At 45.9% G+C, this 15,886-nt stretch overlaps 3 protein-coding genes across 13 annotated transcripts in view; all 3 read right to left on the bottom strand.

Annotated features, from left to right (window-relative positions):
* col6a3 (collagen, type VI, alpha 3) overlaps positions 1-15,886 on the bottom strand; it is a 71,315-nt gene that overhangs the window by 35,204 nt on the left and 20,225 nt on the right. For 10 of the 11 annotated variants that reach the window (XM_081604809.1, XM_081604810.1, XM_081604812.1 and 7 more), the window contains 2 exons: positions 15,245-15,841; positions 14,526-15,131 (listed from right to left, as the gene is read on the bottom strand). In XM_081604809.1, coding sequence (XP_081460935.1) covers positions 14,526-15,131; positions 15,245-15,841 — 1,203 coding nt within the window. The remainder of the gene's footprint in view (positions 1-14,525; positions 15,132-15,244; positions 15,842-15,886) is intronic. The other variant, XM_081604818.1, reaches the window with a different exon arrangement.
* On the bottom strand, positions 45-2,280 carry LOC145554354 (collagen alpha-3(VI) chain-like). The gene is made up of 3 exons (XM_081613925.1): positions 1,668-2,280; positions 858-1,460; positions 45-604 (listed from the first exon to the last, which is right to left on the bottom strand). Exons 1-3 carry the CDS (start codon positions 2,179-2,181, stop codon positions 45-47), a joined length of 1,677 nt encoding a protein of 558 aa, XP_081470051.1. The 5' UTR covers positions 2,182-2,280.
* Positions 2,303-8,127, bottom strand: LOC145554350 (collagen alpha-3(VI) chain-like; the record flags this gene model as incomplete). Its single annotated transcript, XM_081613921.1, has 3 exons — positions 7,586-8,127; positions 3,024-3,626; positions 2,303-2,766 (listed from the first exon to the last, which is right to left on the bottom strand). Coding segments are annotated over exons 1-3 (1,191 nt in total), but the record flags the coding sequence as incomplete, so codon positions are not given.

The following is a 15,886-nucleotide window of genomic DNA, read 5'->3' as shown; positions in this document are numbered from 1 at the left end:
AAAGTATGTGTCACTTTCTTACCGTCACTGTTGTGTCAAAGGTGCTAGTGTGCGCTCATGACAGAAGAGAGCTGTGTTTGGACACTAGGGAGGTCGGTGAATTCAGAGACTGATAGCGCATAAGAAGGCTCATATGATAACTTCTGCAGCTCTCTACTGTCAGAGGTCCTTGTTCCAATACCAATCACAATGACGCCCTGCTGTTTGAGAGCAGAGGCTGGGGCGTCAACATTGTCAAAAGACCTTCCTCCGGTTAGCAGGATCAACATTTGTTTGACACCTTGTCGATGTCTACTCCCCGAGGAGGTTGTAAAGACATTGTCCCTGACATATTGGAGGGCTGCCCCGGTGTTTAGGGGTCTTCCTCCTCTGTGTCTCAGCCCTCTGATCGCATCCACAATATCCTCTCTTGTATTGTACGTGTTAAGATAAAAATTGACTTCAGCTTCCCTGCTGAATTGGACCACAGAAACACGGTCTTTGTTTTCTCCCACATTCAGCTGTTCCACCACTTTTTCGACAAAATCACGCATGGCAGGGAAGCCATTCCTCGTGCCGTCAGAACCATCGAGAAGGAATACAATGTCCTTTTTGGCAGTGTCAACTGAGAAAGAAGGGAAGGCAAATAGTCAAAACCTTTGATCAAAGATGCCTCTCGGGATCCCTGTCAAATGTCTTGAAATGACAATATGTCCTAAGCTGTCTCACTCCTTGCAGAAGCTAAACATGGCATGATCATCACATCAGGCAAACTGGGAACTAGCATGTATAAACATCATTTCTATGTCTACATGTGCTTAGAATTGAGACGGGCAACTGCGTAGGTCACCTTACGAGGAGCATGCTTGAAAACATACCGAGTACAGTTGGTGACTCAGGGGTGACGTCAACAACCACAGCCTCCACAGAGGCCTGCAGCTGCTGCTGGACACTGGGAAGGTCAGTGAATTCGGACACAGACAGAGCATAACTGGGATCGTGAGATACTTTCTGTAATTCTCTGCTGTCAGATCCTCTACTTCCAATTGCAAAGATCAAGACACCGCTCCGTTTGAGGTCAGCGGCTGGTCCGTCAACACTGTCGAATGATTTTCCGCCACTTAGCAATACTAGGACCTGTGGAAGTCCTTCCGGCTTCCTGCTTCCGGCAGAGGAAGTGAAAACGTTATCCCTCAAGTACTGGAGAGCTGCTCCCGTATTGAGGGGTCTTCCGCCTTTGTGCCTCAAACCCCTGACAGCATCAAGGATCTGGCCTTTCGTCGTGTACGTGTTCAAATAGAACTGGACAGCTGGATCCCTGCTGTACTGAACCACTGAGACACGGTCTTTGTTGTCATCTACACTGAGTGTCTCTACTACCATTTGGACAAAGTCTCGCATTGCTGGGAATCCAGTTCTAGTGGCATCAGATCCATCCAGCAAGAACACCACATCCCTTCCTGCTGGCTGCTGTCGCACCACTAGGGAACATAAGACAAATTCAGTGAAGTAGCAAATTCTACCACTATGTAAGTCAGATAATAAAAGCTGGCCTCCAAAGATACCTTATTTTATCAGTGCTAGTGAAACTCATGTATGTCAGTTTGTGGACTTTTGACCTAGGCTGGGAAATTTATACATGGACTGACTTCAAACAACATCCTACAAAGTATGTGTCACTTTCTTACCCGTCACTGTTGGTGTCAAAGGTGCTAGTGTTGCGCTCATGACAGAAGAGAGCTGTGTTTGGACACTAGGGAGGTCGGTGAATTCAGAGACTGATAGCGCATAAGAAGGCTCATATGATAACTTCTGCAGCTCTCTACTGTCAGAGGTCCTTGTTCCAATACCAATCACAATGACGCCCTGCTGTTTGAGAGCAGAGGCTGGGGCGTCAACATTGTCAAAAGACCTTCCTCCGGTTAGCAGGATCAACATTTGTTTGACACCTTGTCGATGTCTACTCCCCGAGGAGGTTGTAAAGACATTGTCCCTGACATATTGGAGGGCTGCCCCGGTGTTTAGGGGTCTTCCTCCTCTGTGTCTCAGCCCTCTGATCGCATCCACAATATCCTCTCTTGTATTGTACGTGTTAAGATAAAAATTGACTTCAGCTTCCCTGCTGAATTGGACCACAGAAACACGGTCTTTGTTTTCTCCCACATTCAGCTTTTCCACCACTTTTTCGACAAAATCACGCATGGCAGGGAAGCCATTCCTCGTGCCGTCAGAACCATCGAGAAGGAATACAATGTCCTTTTTGGCAGTGTCAACTGAGAAAAGAAGGGAAGGCAAAAGAGTCAAAACCTTTGATCAAAGATGCCTTCTGCAGCTCTCTACTGTCAGAGGTCCTTGTTCCAATACCAATCACAATGACGCCCTGCTGTTTGAGAGCAGAGGCTGGGGCGTCAACATTGTCAAAAGACCTTCCTCCGGTTAGCAGGATCAACATTTGTTTGACACCTTGTCGATGTCTACTCCCCGAGGAGGTTGTAAAGACATTGTCCCTGACATATTGGAGGGCTGCCCCGGTGTTTAGGGGTCTTCCTCCTCTGTGTCTCAGCCCTCTGATCGCATCCACAATATCCTCTCTTGTATTGTACGTGTTAAGATAAAAATTGACTTCAGCTTCCCTGCTGAATTGGACCACAGAAACACGGTCTTTGTTTTCTCCCACATTCAGCTTTTCCACCACTTTTTCGACAAAATCACGCATGGCAGGGAAGCCATTCCTCGTGCCGTCAGAACCATCGAGAAGGAATACAATGTCCTTTTTGGCAGTGTCAACTGAGAAAAGAAGGGAAGGCAAAAGAGTCAAAACCTTTGATCAAAGATGCCTCTCGGGATCCCTGTCAAATGTCTTGAAATGACAATATGTCCTAAGCTGTCTCACTCCTTCCAGAAGCTAAACATGGCATGATCATCACATCAGGCAAACTGGGAACTAAGCATGTATAAAACATCATTTCTATGTCTACATGTGCTTAGAATTGAGACGGGCAACTGCGTAGGTCACCTTACGAGGAGCATGCTTGAAAACATACCGAGTACAGTTGGTGACTCAGGGGTGACGTCAACAACCACAGCCTCCACAGAGGCCTGCAGCTGCTGCTGGACACTGGGAAGGTCAGTGAATTCGGACACAGACAGAGCATAACTGGGATCGTGAGATACTTTCTGTAATTCTCTGCTGTCAGATCCTCTACTTCCAATTGCAAAGATCAAGACACCGCTCCGTTTGAGGTCAGCGGCTGGTCCGTCAACACTGTCGAATGATTTTCCGCCACTTAGCAATACTAGGACCTGTGGAAGTCCTTCCGGCTTCCTGCTTCCGGCAGAGGAAGTGAAAACGTTATCCCTCAAGTACTGGAGAGCTGCTCCCGTATTGAGGGGTCTTCCGCCTTTGTGCCTCAAACCCCTGACAGCATCAAGGATCTGGCCTTTCGTCGTGTACGTGTTCAAATAGAACTGGACAGCTGGATCCCTGCTGTACTGAACCACTGAGACACGGTCTTTGTTGTCATCTACACTGAGTGTCTCTACTACCCTTTGGACAAAGTCTCGCATTGCTGGGAATCCAGTTCTAGTGGCATCAGATCCATCCAGCAAGAACACCACATCCCTTCCTGCTGGCTGCTGTCGCACCACTAGGGAACATAAGACAAATTCAGGGTGAAGTAGCAAATTCTGCCCCTATGTAAGTCAGATAATAAAAGCTGGCCTCCAAAGACACCTTATTTTATCAGTGCTAGTGAAACTCATGTATGTCAGTTTGTGGACTTTTGACCTAGCTGGAAATAAAATCTTAAATCTCACTTTCAGCTCATCCATATTTGCAGTGATGTGAAAAAGTGTTTCTCCTTCCTTCTTTTTCTTTTTTTTTTTTTTTTACATATTTCTCTGACATTGTTTCAGAACACCTAATCAGTTTAAAATTATGGTAATAATTGGGGTTTTTTTCATGTGATAAAAATCCAACCCCATATTTTCTTGTGTGAAAAAATTATTCCTATTTAAACCTAGTAAATGGAGAAGTTCTTTTCCGGAAAAATTTGGTGAGTCTTCATCATTTTGTGCTCACCAGTGGTCTTCATTTTTTAACTCTGCCATGCAGGCCATTTTTCCGCAGTTTGTTATAGCAGAAGCTTGACCTCTGACCCTATCTGTGGGGATTGCAGTCTTCTGGATTTTGTTGTAGGGTTTTTTGTGACTTCCTGTGTGAGTACCTCATCTGCCAGTTACTGCTTGAACAGTTCTTCACTGTTACTTGTTCCGTCCATGTTTGTATACCGGCCTCACTTTGGTCTAAAGCTTTCCGAAGCTTTAGAAATGCCTTTTTATTCCTGACAGACATCAATTGCCTTCTCTCTCATTTGTTTATTAATTTATTTGGATGTAAACATGATGTCCAGCTGTTGAGTATATGTTAGTGTTTTTCACTTTGTCAGGAAGGCCCCATTTCAAATAGAAATGGGCCGATCCGATATTAGTATCAGTATGAAAAGCCAATACCTGTAGTACCGTTCCTGCCGTAACATCGGCTCCTATCTGACAGCTGCACAGTTTCAGGGGATACAGAGGGAAAATCCAGAGCTGTCTGTTACACTAGGCTTAATTCACCACTCAAACCTTATTTTGCTTCTGGTCAGTAAGAGTCAAGTTTGAAGTTTTCACATGGCTCATTAACATCTCCAACGCATCACTCAACCTACACCGGTAACGGGCGTCGGACAAGAAGATACGTCAGAGACGTCAACATCCACGAGAAAGATACCCGTGGAAAGAAAACAGCGCCAGAACTACAAATGTGATCGAGGAATTTATGTCTGGAGGAATGTGTTTTGGTTTTTCAGGGTGAGTTTCAGAGATTTTATTACTTTTGAAACATTATTACAATACATAGCATGCCACTGGCACACATATGTAGGTCTGACCGTTCCTGGGCTGCACTGCTAAAGCTGTATCACCTACAATAAAATATTTATTACATTTTCCTTTGGGATTGAAGAAAACATTGTCTAACATGTTTTATTATTTCCTTCTGCTTTTTTGAGGGAATCCCTTGTTAGCTGGTCACCAGCCTGCTAACAAGGCTAACAGGACAGAAACTCGCAGCCTTGTTGGAAGATGGAACAAAAGCTCAAAACTTCAAAAATATGTATTTACAGGTGAAGTCGTACCTGTAGGCAGGAGTGATGGGGCAATTCGATTCCGTGTCCAGCACAGTATCGATACTGATCTTTGTTTTTTTACGATTTAGCCTGCTTATGATGCTCTGCATGTTATTTAAATACATCTGGTACAAATGGGTGGATAATATTTATATTTTATGGCTATATTTTGGTTCAAACAAATATTATTTCTGCCCTTTCCTCCTCCATTTATTTATTTTACGATATGTTTTTAATTGCACTTTCTGAAGCATGTGACAGAAAGTTTGATGCAGTTTCTATTTGCATGTCTGCCCCCGGTAGTCAACCCATTGTATTTGTCAAGTTTGGGTTTTTTTTATTTTACATTGACTGTTATGCTCTAATTGCATTTACTGAACAAATTAAGGTTGTTCAGTTACAACTGAATCTTGTGAAGATGTTGGTATATTGTAGTATATTTTACTGAGCTATGAAATAAATTTGCAATTCACTACATTTCTGTTTGGTTTAAAAACCTTTTAAAGTCAATTCAGCAGTTTTTCTGCATTGGTTTGGTACTGGCAGATACTAAACCTCAGATATCTGTATTGGTATCGGGAGTGAAACCTGCGGGTCGGTGCATCCCTAGTTTTAAGTGATGTCTTGAGAACAGATGAGTAGTCAGGCTTGGAGCTCAGGTGTGATAAATCATTTTGTGCTTCAATGGGGGCCATGCAGGTTTAAAAACACCATCTAAAAACTGCATGTCGTGTTACTTGTTGTCTTTGACTAATATTTAAATTGGTTTGATGTTCTGAAACACTGAAGTTTGACAAACTGGCAAAAAATAAGAAATCAGTAAGGTGCAAACACTTTTCACACCACTATGTACCGTGTTTCCCCGATAGTAAGACGTATCGGGGGTTTCAGGGGGATCGGCTAATATAAGCCGTACCCCGAAAGTAAGACATAAGACATATGTTATGCCTTACTTTCGGGGAAACACGGGGGTATTGCCGCCTCCCTCTCATCAAGCTGCGCGCCGCCTCCTGCCCACGTCCGCACCGTCCCCCTCTCCATACGTCACCGCGCCGTCCCCCTCTCCATACGTCACCGCGCCGTCCCCCTCTCCACACGTCACCGCGCCGTCCCCCTCTCCACACGTCACCGCGCCGTCCCCCTCTCTATACGTCACCGCGCCGTCCCCCTCTCTATACGTCACCGCGCCGTCCCCCTCTCCACACGTCACCGCGCCGTTCCCCTCTCCATACGTCACCGCGCCGTCCCCCTCTCTAAACCTCACCGCGCCGTCCCCCTCTCCACACGTCACCGCGCCGTTCCCCTCTCCATACGTCACCGCGCCGTCCCCCTCTCTATACGTCACCGCGCCGTCCCCCTCTCCATACGTCACCGCGCCGTTCCCCTCTCCATACGTCACCGCGCCGTCCCCTTCTCCACACGTCACCGCGCCGTCCCCCTCTCTATACGTCACCGCGCCGTCCCCCTCTCCATACGTCCCCGCGCCGTCCCCTCTCCATACGTCACCGCGCCCGTCCTCTCTATAGTCACCGCGCCGTCCCCCTCTCCACACGTCACCGCGCCGTTCCCCTCTCCACACGTCACTGCGCCGTCCCCCTCTCTATACGTCACCGCGCCGTCCCCCTCTCCATACGTCACCGCGCCGTCCCCCATACGTCACCCGCCGTCCCCTCTCTCATACGTCACCGCGCCGTCCCCCATACGTCACCGCGCCGTCCCTCTCCATACGTCACCGCGCCGTCCCCTCTCTATACGTCACCGCGCCGTCCCCTCTCTATACGTCACCGCGCGTCCCCTCTCCATACGTCACCGCGCCGTCCCCTCTCTATACGTCACCGCGCCGTCCCCCTCTCCATACGTCACCGCGCCGTCCCCCTCTCCATACGTCACCGCGCCGTCCCCCTCTCCATACGTCACCGCGCCGTCCCCCTCTCTATACGTCACCGCGCCGTCCCCCTCTCTATACGTCACCGCGCCGTCCCCTCTCGTCACCGCGCCGTCCCCCTCTCTATACGTCACCGCGCCGTCCCCCTCTCTATACGTCACCGCGCCGTCCCCTCTCCATACGTCACCGCGCCGTCCCCCTCTCTATACGTCACCGCGCCGTCCCCCTCTCTATACGTCACCGCGCCGTCCCCCTCTCTATACGTCACCGCGCCGTCCCCCTCTCCAAACTCTTCAAACAAAAAATTTGACAATTTTTTTCCAATATAAGACATACCCCGAAAGTAAGACATAGTGGGGCTTTTGGGGATAAAAAGAAAGTAAGACACTGTCTTACTTTCGGGGAAACACGGTATATATGTGACTTTTAACCCTTCTGCGTGCGAGGACTGAGGCAAACGTAGAGGACTGTGGCAAACGATACAAGTTTTACGTGTGTGGGGTCGGTTGGACCCCATTTCTACATACAGGGGTTAAACATTCCCCCTTACCTTCTGTCGTCTCCTGACTCTTCATTCCAGTAAGACGCCTCATCAGAAGTTGTTGAATACGAGGCAGATTTACAAAGTCAGGGACAGAGTAGGTGTAGTCTGTGTCAGATGAAATGGCCTGCATTTCAGCTGAATTCGACTGTCTTGATCCAACTGCCAATATGACAACACCCCCACGTTTTAGTGCTGTTGCCGGGCCCCGCGGTGAATCTCTGGACCTTCCCCCGGCCAATGCAACAAGTATCTGCTTGGCACCTTCATTTTTTCGTCCACCAGCGTTTGAGACAAAAACTTTGTCTTTTACAAACTGTAGAGCTGCCCCAATATACTGAGGTCGGCCACCTTTTGGCTTAAGGCTCGCAATGTGCTGGAGAACATCGTCTTTTGTGGCATAGGAATCGAGACTGAAACTGATTTCAGCATTGTTGCTATACTGCACCAAAGCAACTTTGTCCTGTTCATGGTCTAGATCAAAACTTTGAACCAGGTTTGCAATGAATTCACGAATGGTGCTGAATGTGTTCCTGACGTCATCAGATCCATCAATAAGAAATACAATATCTCTTTTCATTGTGGAGCTTGAACCTAAGAATGTGAATCATCAGATACATTTTGATAGTGCTGCTGAACAACCAAGTATAGTCACAACCAAAATATAGTCGATATAGTTGAATGTTCTGTCTTTTAAGAGAGAGAAAGTTTTTCACTTACCAACCCCTGGGCTTACAGAGCCGCTGAGAGAGGCAGTGGTTGACAACAGCCGTTGTCTCACCAGCGGAAAATCAGATGCCTCCTTGAGAAAATACCAGGCCCCTGGGGCAAACTGCTCCATCTCAAACCTGTCTGCACTGTCCACTCCAACAGCAAATGGAACAATTCCAGCGTTTTTTAACATTCCCACTGGGCGTAACATATCATCCTCAGACTTTCTCCCACTTGCAAGAATCAGTACCTGTGGGACTCCCTGCTGGAGTCGGCTTCCAGATGAAGCAGTGAAGACCGTATTCCTCACAAAATCAATGGCTCTGCCGGTGTTTACTGAGCCACCTCCTTTCAGTTTCACATTGCTCAGGTGATTCAAAGTGTCCTCCTTCAGTGAGTATTTATTCAAGGTAAAGTCAGCAGTGGGCTCTGTGCTGTACTGGACCAAAGCAACTTGTGCTTTACTTGGCCCAATCTCTAACTTCTTGACAAAGTCTGTCACAAACCCCAAAATTAGTCTTTCGTTTGGTTTCATGTTATCGGATCCATCAAGAAGGAAAACAATATCAGCTTTCTGATGTTCTGTTTCTACATCTGTAGAAGTGTCTGAAATGCATACAAGCACATATAGACAAGTTCATGAATTTGAAAAGAACATTAATTATCAGCCATCTTGAGAACGCTTATATTTTACTTCTTACCAGTTGTGAACTCAGTGGTTTCTTGTGAGTCCCTCAGTTTGGTTTCCACAGATGTGTAAATTCTTTGCAGGTTTTCATAGTTTGGAACATAAAAATAATGTCCAGGTGTGTAAGACACTGTTTGCATTTCCAATGTATCGGCATTCTTTGTCCCAATACTCAAAGTCTTTATCCCCTTGGCTTTCAGTGTCTGTGCTGGTCCTCTAACATCATCTCCAGACCTACCACCACTAAACAAGTACAGATGCTGAGAAGCCAGATCGGCTCCTCTGCCTCCCACCGACGCAGCAAAGACATGGTCCTTGACAAACTCCAGCGCTTTACCGATGTTAAGCGGCTGCCCCAGCTTATGCCTCATCGTTCTAATGGAACTGAGCACGTCGCTCTTAGATGAATAGGAGTTCAAGTAGAAATTAGCTGTGGCGTCACGGCTATATTGAACTACAGCTACTTGGTCTCCGTTATGACTCACGTTTAAATTTTCAACAATTCTTTGAATAAAGGCTCGAATTTCTTCAAAGCCATTTCTTGAGTCATATGAGCCATCAATTAGAAAAACTACATCACCTTTCTTTGAATCTGCAACAAAAACAAGAAGCATAGGTTAAAGGCAGTCAGGTTTTCTCACGACTTTCCAGTCTGATTCTTCTAAACCAAACCAGAATCGGAGCAGGTCTTACCAAAATCTACTGAATGCACCACATGATGGGACGGCTCTCTCAACAAAGACAACACGTCCTGCTTGACAGTGGAAAGTTCTTCATAGTCAGTAACAGAGAGGGCATATCTGGGTTCCTGAGATATTGTCTGTAGCTCTAAGGTGTCTGCATCACTAGTCCCGATGGCGACTATAGAAACACCCGTTTCCTTTAGCATCCTCACTGAGGTTCTTATGTCATCCCCAGATCTTCCTCCGCTCAGCAGGATCAGTATCTGTGGGACGCCCTGCTGGATCCGACTTCCTGACTCTGGAGTAAAGACATAGTCTCTCACATACTGGAGAGCAGCTCCAATGTTTTTCGGATAACCTCCTTTGTGAGTCAGACCATCAACCGCTTGGAGAACGTCATCCTCAGTCACGTAGCGACTCAGGTTAAAATGAATCTCAGCGGTGCTGCTGTACTGGACCACAGCCACATGGTCGCTGTCGGGACCAATGCTCAAGTCTCTCACTATTCTCTGGACAAAATCTGTGATGTCTGGGAATCTTCGCTGAGAATCATCAGAGCCATCAATCAGAAACACAATGTCTCTGCTGCTGGGATCTGTAATCAGATGAACCAGACAAGTTGGCTGATTCAGCGAATGACCACTGACCCCAGCTAAGCATTCATCAAGCTGTGAGCAAAGTGTGAAGTGTAGCTGTTAGAATCTTACCATATGATGCTGTTGTGGCAACATACTTCTTACTCGTCTGAATGGATGTGAGGATTTCTTGTTCAGTGTCTGACATGTCACTGGAATCTGCTGCAAGGAAAGCACGACTGGCTTCCTGGGAAATGGACTGCATCTCAAGGATGTCTGCTTTCTTTATTCCCACCACAAACATCATCACACCAATTTCTTTTAGGCTTTCTGCAGCGTTCCTGACATCGTCATTCGACCGTCCGCTGGTCAGAAGAACCAGGGTCTGAGGGACTCCTTGTTGGCGTCTACTTCCAGAGGAAGGTGTGAAAACATTTTCCTTGACGTAATTCAGAGCTGCACCTGTGTTGCGCAACCTGCCTCCTTTGTGTCTGATGGCTTTTAAGCTGTCGGCAGCACTGTGCTGGGATGTGTGTGTGTTCAGGAGAAACTCAACAGAAGGTTCATTGCTGTATTGAACCACAGAAACTTGATCTTTCCTCTCACTCACAGTGAGTTTCTCCACCATCTGCTCAACAAAGCCAAGCACTTGTGTGAAGTCACTCAACATTTCATCAGAGGAATCCAGTAAAAACACAACGTCTCGTTGCATGAACTCTCTTTGTTGCGTGGAACCTTAACAGAAGCAAAAAGTCGAGTTGGTGGATTTTTTCCTGGGCTGCAGGCATATCCTCAGAGATGGCTGCTGCAAACTGTCTTGTAGCTTAAACTTTAAAAACTAACTGATTAGTTTGTTCCCCATTTCAAGTCAATGCAAATATTTTAATAATCAATAATATGATTGAAGGATGCGTCTGTTTCATCTCATATAATCCAAACAGATACATTTCTCTGTTATGAATCCCAAATTATTTGACTTGTGGCCAAACAGAATCAATGCATGTTGCATAACCACTTTACAAAAATAACAATAAAAAATCTAATTTCTAATCTGTGCGGGTTTCTGTTGGCTCCGTCACGGTGTGAAAACACCAGGCGCTCCTGGATCAGAGCTTCTCTGTTTTCTGTCTTCTTAAACCCCGTAGGTTTTTGCAAATGGCTTTTCTCACTAGCAATGTTTCAACCGTCATGCTAACTGTAAGCAAACATTAAAAATGTCGCAAAAGAGAAGAAAGAGGAAACTCTTAGGCGCGTCTCCATCTACTGGTTTACGGCGAATCAGTGAGGCTACGCTGAGCGCGACTTCATCAGATGTTGACGCAAACAGGAAGTAGAGATGGCGCAGACCCACCAGTGGATGGGAAAGTAGCTACATCAGAACTTCTTTGGCTAATGTGTTTTCATCTCCTTTAGCACAATAACTTAGGGTAAACTTATGTCAGTTTCATAATCTACTCCTGTTCACAGTCTCTACACTGATAGTCTGTAAATACGTTTACTTACAGTTTCAGCATATTTAAAGAAACCTTCAATGTCCATATTTATCATATATTTTTATTCTTTTGTTAAGCACTTCTGGATGGATGCAAACTGCTATTCAATGTTTGAACGTGTGACATGTGCAAAGACAAAGTTAGTCTATTCAACTTTTTATTTTTTCCTCTCAGATGCTCTGCTGGACACTTAAATCAATTTTTATAATAAACTGAACTTGCTGCATTGCTTAACAACTAGAATGAACTGGAATGCAGGACATAACATTTCTAATCACCTTTCTTCCAGAACTGTGAATGATCAGAGTGTGAAGTCGTCGCTGGATTTGGTGTTTATATCCTGTGATGTGGTGCATTACTCTTAATAAGTGTAGATATTAACCTTTTCACCTAGAAATGCAAATTGTTTCTAGGTGAAACAGTTTATCTGAATGTAGCTCAGAAAATCTCCTCTCCTCTGGCCAGAATCGGAGCTGGTACCGTTAGCATTGTACTGGATCCTGCATCCTGTCTTATTAGATTCCTGCTGTCAGACCCAGCAGGGGACCTTTAAGGCTTCCCTTTTACATATTCCAACCTTGGACAACATTTTTTGTACATGTAAAAAATATTTTTACTGACTTAAAAACAGACCATTATTTTACTAAGAAGCTCCAGTTTTTGGGATCAAATTTGGGATGAATTAGTGCTTTAAGGGATGGTTGGCTAAGCTACTGCCTGCTGAGCTCAGATTCAGAAATGTAAATGTTCTTACCTAAAACATTAAGTGCTCTTTCTCTGGGCTGTTGCCGTGGGACCCTTTGCACCAAAGACACAAGCTGCTGATGAATGCTTCCAATGTCATCAAATGTAAGAACAGAGAAGGCATAGGACGGGTTATGAGCAATCGATTGAAGCTCTAAAATGTCAGCAGTTTTTGTTCCCACACAGAAAGGAACAACTTTTTCCTTTTTCAGATCGGCAGCAGCTCTTGTGACATCGTCTGCGGATCTCCCCCCAGTCAACAGAATCAGTATCTGAGGGACTCCGTCCTTGTGCCGACTCCCTGAGGATTCTGCGAAAGCGTTCCTCCTCACCTGCTCCAGAGCTGCACCAGTATTTCGGGGTTGGCCCCCTCTATGGTCCAGCTGTCGGACTGCATTAAGAACAGCTTGTTTGTCCGTGTAGCTGTTCAGACTGAAATGTGTTTGTTGATCTTGGCTGTACTGAACCACAGAAACACGGTCTTTGTTTTCACCAACACTGAGGGTTTCTACTACTTGTTGGACAAAAGTTTTCATCGCTGGGAAGCCACTCAGCGTGTCATCGGAGCCGTCCAACAGAAACACAATGTCTCTTTCAGGAGACTCTAGCTCAACTAGAAGAGAATGCAAGTTTCACCATTAGACATAATGTACAAAACTGTAGATGTGCTGCAAACAGTTTAGCAGAGCAAAACCAGTTGGGAGTGAAAGACTAAGAAGCTTTTGCAGTAAAAAAGTATTCAGTGCTTAAATACTTTGGGCAAATGTTTAATCAAGAAGAATATTGTGAAACAAAGGGAATATTCCTCTTTCTTAAAGATGGAGAGAAGAAACACGTTTTATATGTCTATAAACGGCACAAGGAAACTGCTTGCATAGCGCTTTAAGTCCAGCAAACCTCAGAGCTTCACACTACATTCAGTCATTCATGAATAATAATCAGTCAATGATGTGTTTATCATTGGCTCAAGGAAGAGCTGCAGGAGCAACAGAAATCCTCTCCAAGGTCCGAGAAGAAAAATATTCAGAGCAAAACGAGACAATGCAACCTAGATGTTGCATCTTCCAAAAGGAACAAAAAGCATGAAACTGATCGACTGATGATCTGAGAAGATGATGCAGTTTCATTGGCATTAAAGTCTGCAGAGTCTGGTAGCAGGAACAAGCAGGGAGGCTGTGAATCTTACCCACGCCAGAAGGAGGCTGAGTTTGTGCTGCAGTCTGGATGAATGCAGCCATCTCAGGCTGAATGGACAGAAGTTCACTGAAGACAGGAAAGTTGAAAAGAAACCTGGAGGAGGAGGCAATTTTCTCAAGTTCCTCCTGGTCAGCACTTTTTATTCCAATGACGAAAGAAAAAACTCCAACTTGCTTCAGGTCCAAAGCAGCGCTGGAGATATCGTCACTGGACGTACCACCGGTCAGCACGACCAGGACCTGAGGGACTCCCTCCAGGCGCCTGCTGCCAGAGGACGCCGAAAAAACATGTTTTCGCACAAACTCCAGCGCAGCGCCGGTGTTACGAGATCTTCCTCCTTTATGTCGAAGCGCCCTGATGGCATAGATAACTGCCTTTTTGGTTTGGTGGGTTGCCAGGTTAAAGTAAACCGTGGCATCATCACTGTACTGCACAACAGCTAACCGAACGCCATCTTTGCCAACGTCCAGCTCTTCTGCCATTCTTCTGACAAACTCTCGGAAAGCTGGAAGCCCGTTTCTGGAGTCGTCTGATCCGTCAAGGAGAAACACTACGTCCCTCTTACTGCTGAACGTGTCAACTGGTCGATACATGGATAGAAAGAGTGGTTGTAAACGCACGATTTCTGTCTTTGTTAGGAATTATGTTTTTGTTATATGTTAGAACTGCATGAAGATCGATGAACAATTAAAAATAAAAGAAAACAATGATTTGGATGCTTTAGTGTGTATAATCGCTACCTGACCAGAAACAACAGAAATATTCCCAATTTCATCCCAACCTGTGAGTGACTGAATGAGGTTTCACTCGTCAATAGTTTTAAAGTAATAAAATATTGTTTGCATTTGGTTTTCTTACCTACTAAGTCAGAAATCCCATTCTTGGTTTCCTGATTGTCTTGGTGTATGTTCAGTGCAGAGAGAACTTGTGTTTGGATTGAGTTTAAACTGGAAAAGTCAGTGACCCTGAATGCGAAGCCAGGTTTAAATTCAATCATTTCCAATTCTGCAAGGTTAGCGTCTGCCACTCCCACCCCGACTGCCACAATTTCATGCTCTTTCAGGGCAAATGCTGGTCCTTTCACACTGTCTGCAGACGGTTGGCTAGTGAGGAGGATTAAAGTCTGAGGCACCCCCTCCAGCCTCCTGCTGCCCGTGGACGACGTGAAGACCCTGTGCCTCACAAACTGGAGAGCAGCACCAACATTGAGTCGCCTCCCACCTTTGTGCGCCAAGTTATCGATGGCGTTCATGTTGTCGCTCTTTGTCTTGTGGGAATTTAGATGAAAGCCGACCGTGGGTCTGTCAGCAAACTGAACCACAGACACTCTGTCAAGGCCCTCGTCAACATGGAGCCGTCCCACTATGTTCTTAACAAAACTCTTTATGTCTGTGAATCCGTCTCTGGTGTTATCAGAGCCATCCAGCAGGAACACAATATCTCTTTTTACAGCATCATTTTGCACTATGACACAGATAAAGTTCAGTTATTCTGGTCAAGCAGCAAAACATGAGAAAAAAAGCAGCGTTCCATACAGCAGCTTCATCGCACCAAGAAGGAAAGGTTGTCTGTCTTACCTTGCTGCAGGGTGGCTTCAAGCTGGTCCTTCGGCAGGGAAACATAGGTGTTGATCCTCAGTGGTATGGGTTCCAGTTCCCTGAACTCCTTCACATTGAAAGCAAACGAAGGGTTGTGCGCTATGGCCTCAATCTGCTTCTTGTCTGCATTCTTGACACCGACACCAAACGGTACAACTCCGTCCGTCTTCAGTTCCCCAGCAGGTTCCTTTACGCTATCCATGGATCTGTCTGCAGCCAAAACAATCAGAAACTGAGGGACGTTTTGAGCAGCGCGGCTGCCGTTGCTGTCAGACATGACGGTGGCCTTCATGTATCTCAGAGCGGCTCCTGTGTTCAGGCTGCGTCCACCAGCCAGATCCATCCCCTGAATAGCTCTTATCACCTCCTGTTTGGTTTGATAAGTGTTGAGGTAGAAGACCGGGGTGGGTTTCTCACTGTGCTGAACCACAGAGACGCGTACTTTGTCGAACCCAATGTCAAGTGGTTCAATCACATTAAGGATAAAGTCCCGGATGTAGGGAAAGTCTCCTCGAACACCGTCAGTCCCATCAATCAGGAAGGCAACATCTCGTTCACTTCCAGTAATAACAACCTCTGCGGGAAGGAGAAGAAGCCAGTTAGCCGAAGCGTTTTGCATTC

Source organism: Poecilia reticulata, chromosome 2 (genome assembly GCF_904066995.2).
Source record: "Poecilia reticulata chromosome 2, P_reticulata-male-v2, whole genome shotgun sequence".
NCBI lineage: Eukaryota > Metazoa > Chordata > Actinopteri > Cyprinodontiformes > Poeciliidae > Poecilia > Poecilia reticulata.
Note: the sequence above shows the minus strand (reverse complement) of the source record. Positions and strands in the feature narration are given on the sequence as shown.

Bases quoted from the DNA above. Each gene is read 5' to 3' on its own strand.
- LOC145554354 (XM_081613925.1), bottom strand. From the start codon at position 2,181: ATGCGTGATTTTGTCGAAAAAGTGGTGGAAAAGCTGAATGTGGGAGAA. The intron at 1,461-1,667 runs GTAAGAAAGTGA...TATGTTCCCTAG, and splicing joins TTTGACACCAACAGTGACGG to TGGTGCGACAGCAGCCAGCA. The intron at 605-857 runs GTATGTTTTCAA...CTTCTTTCTCAG, and splicing joins TGAGTCACCAACTGTACTCG to TTGACACTGCCAAAAAGGAC.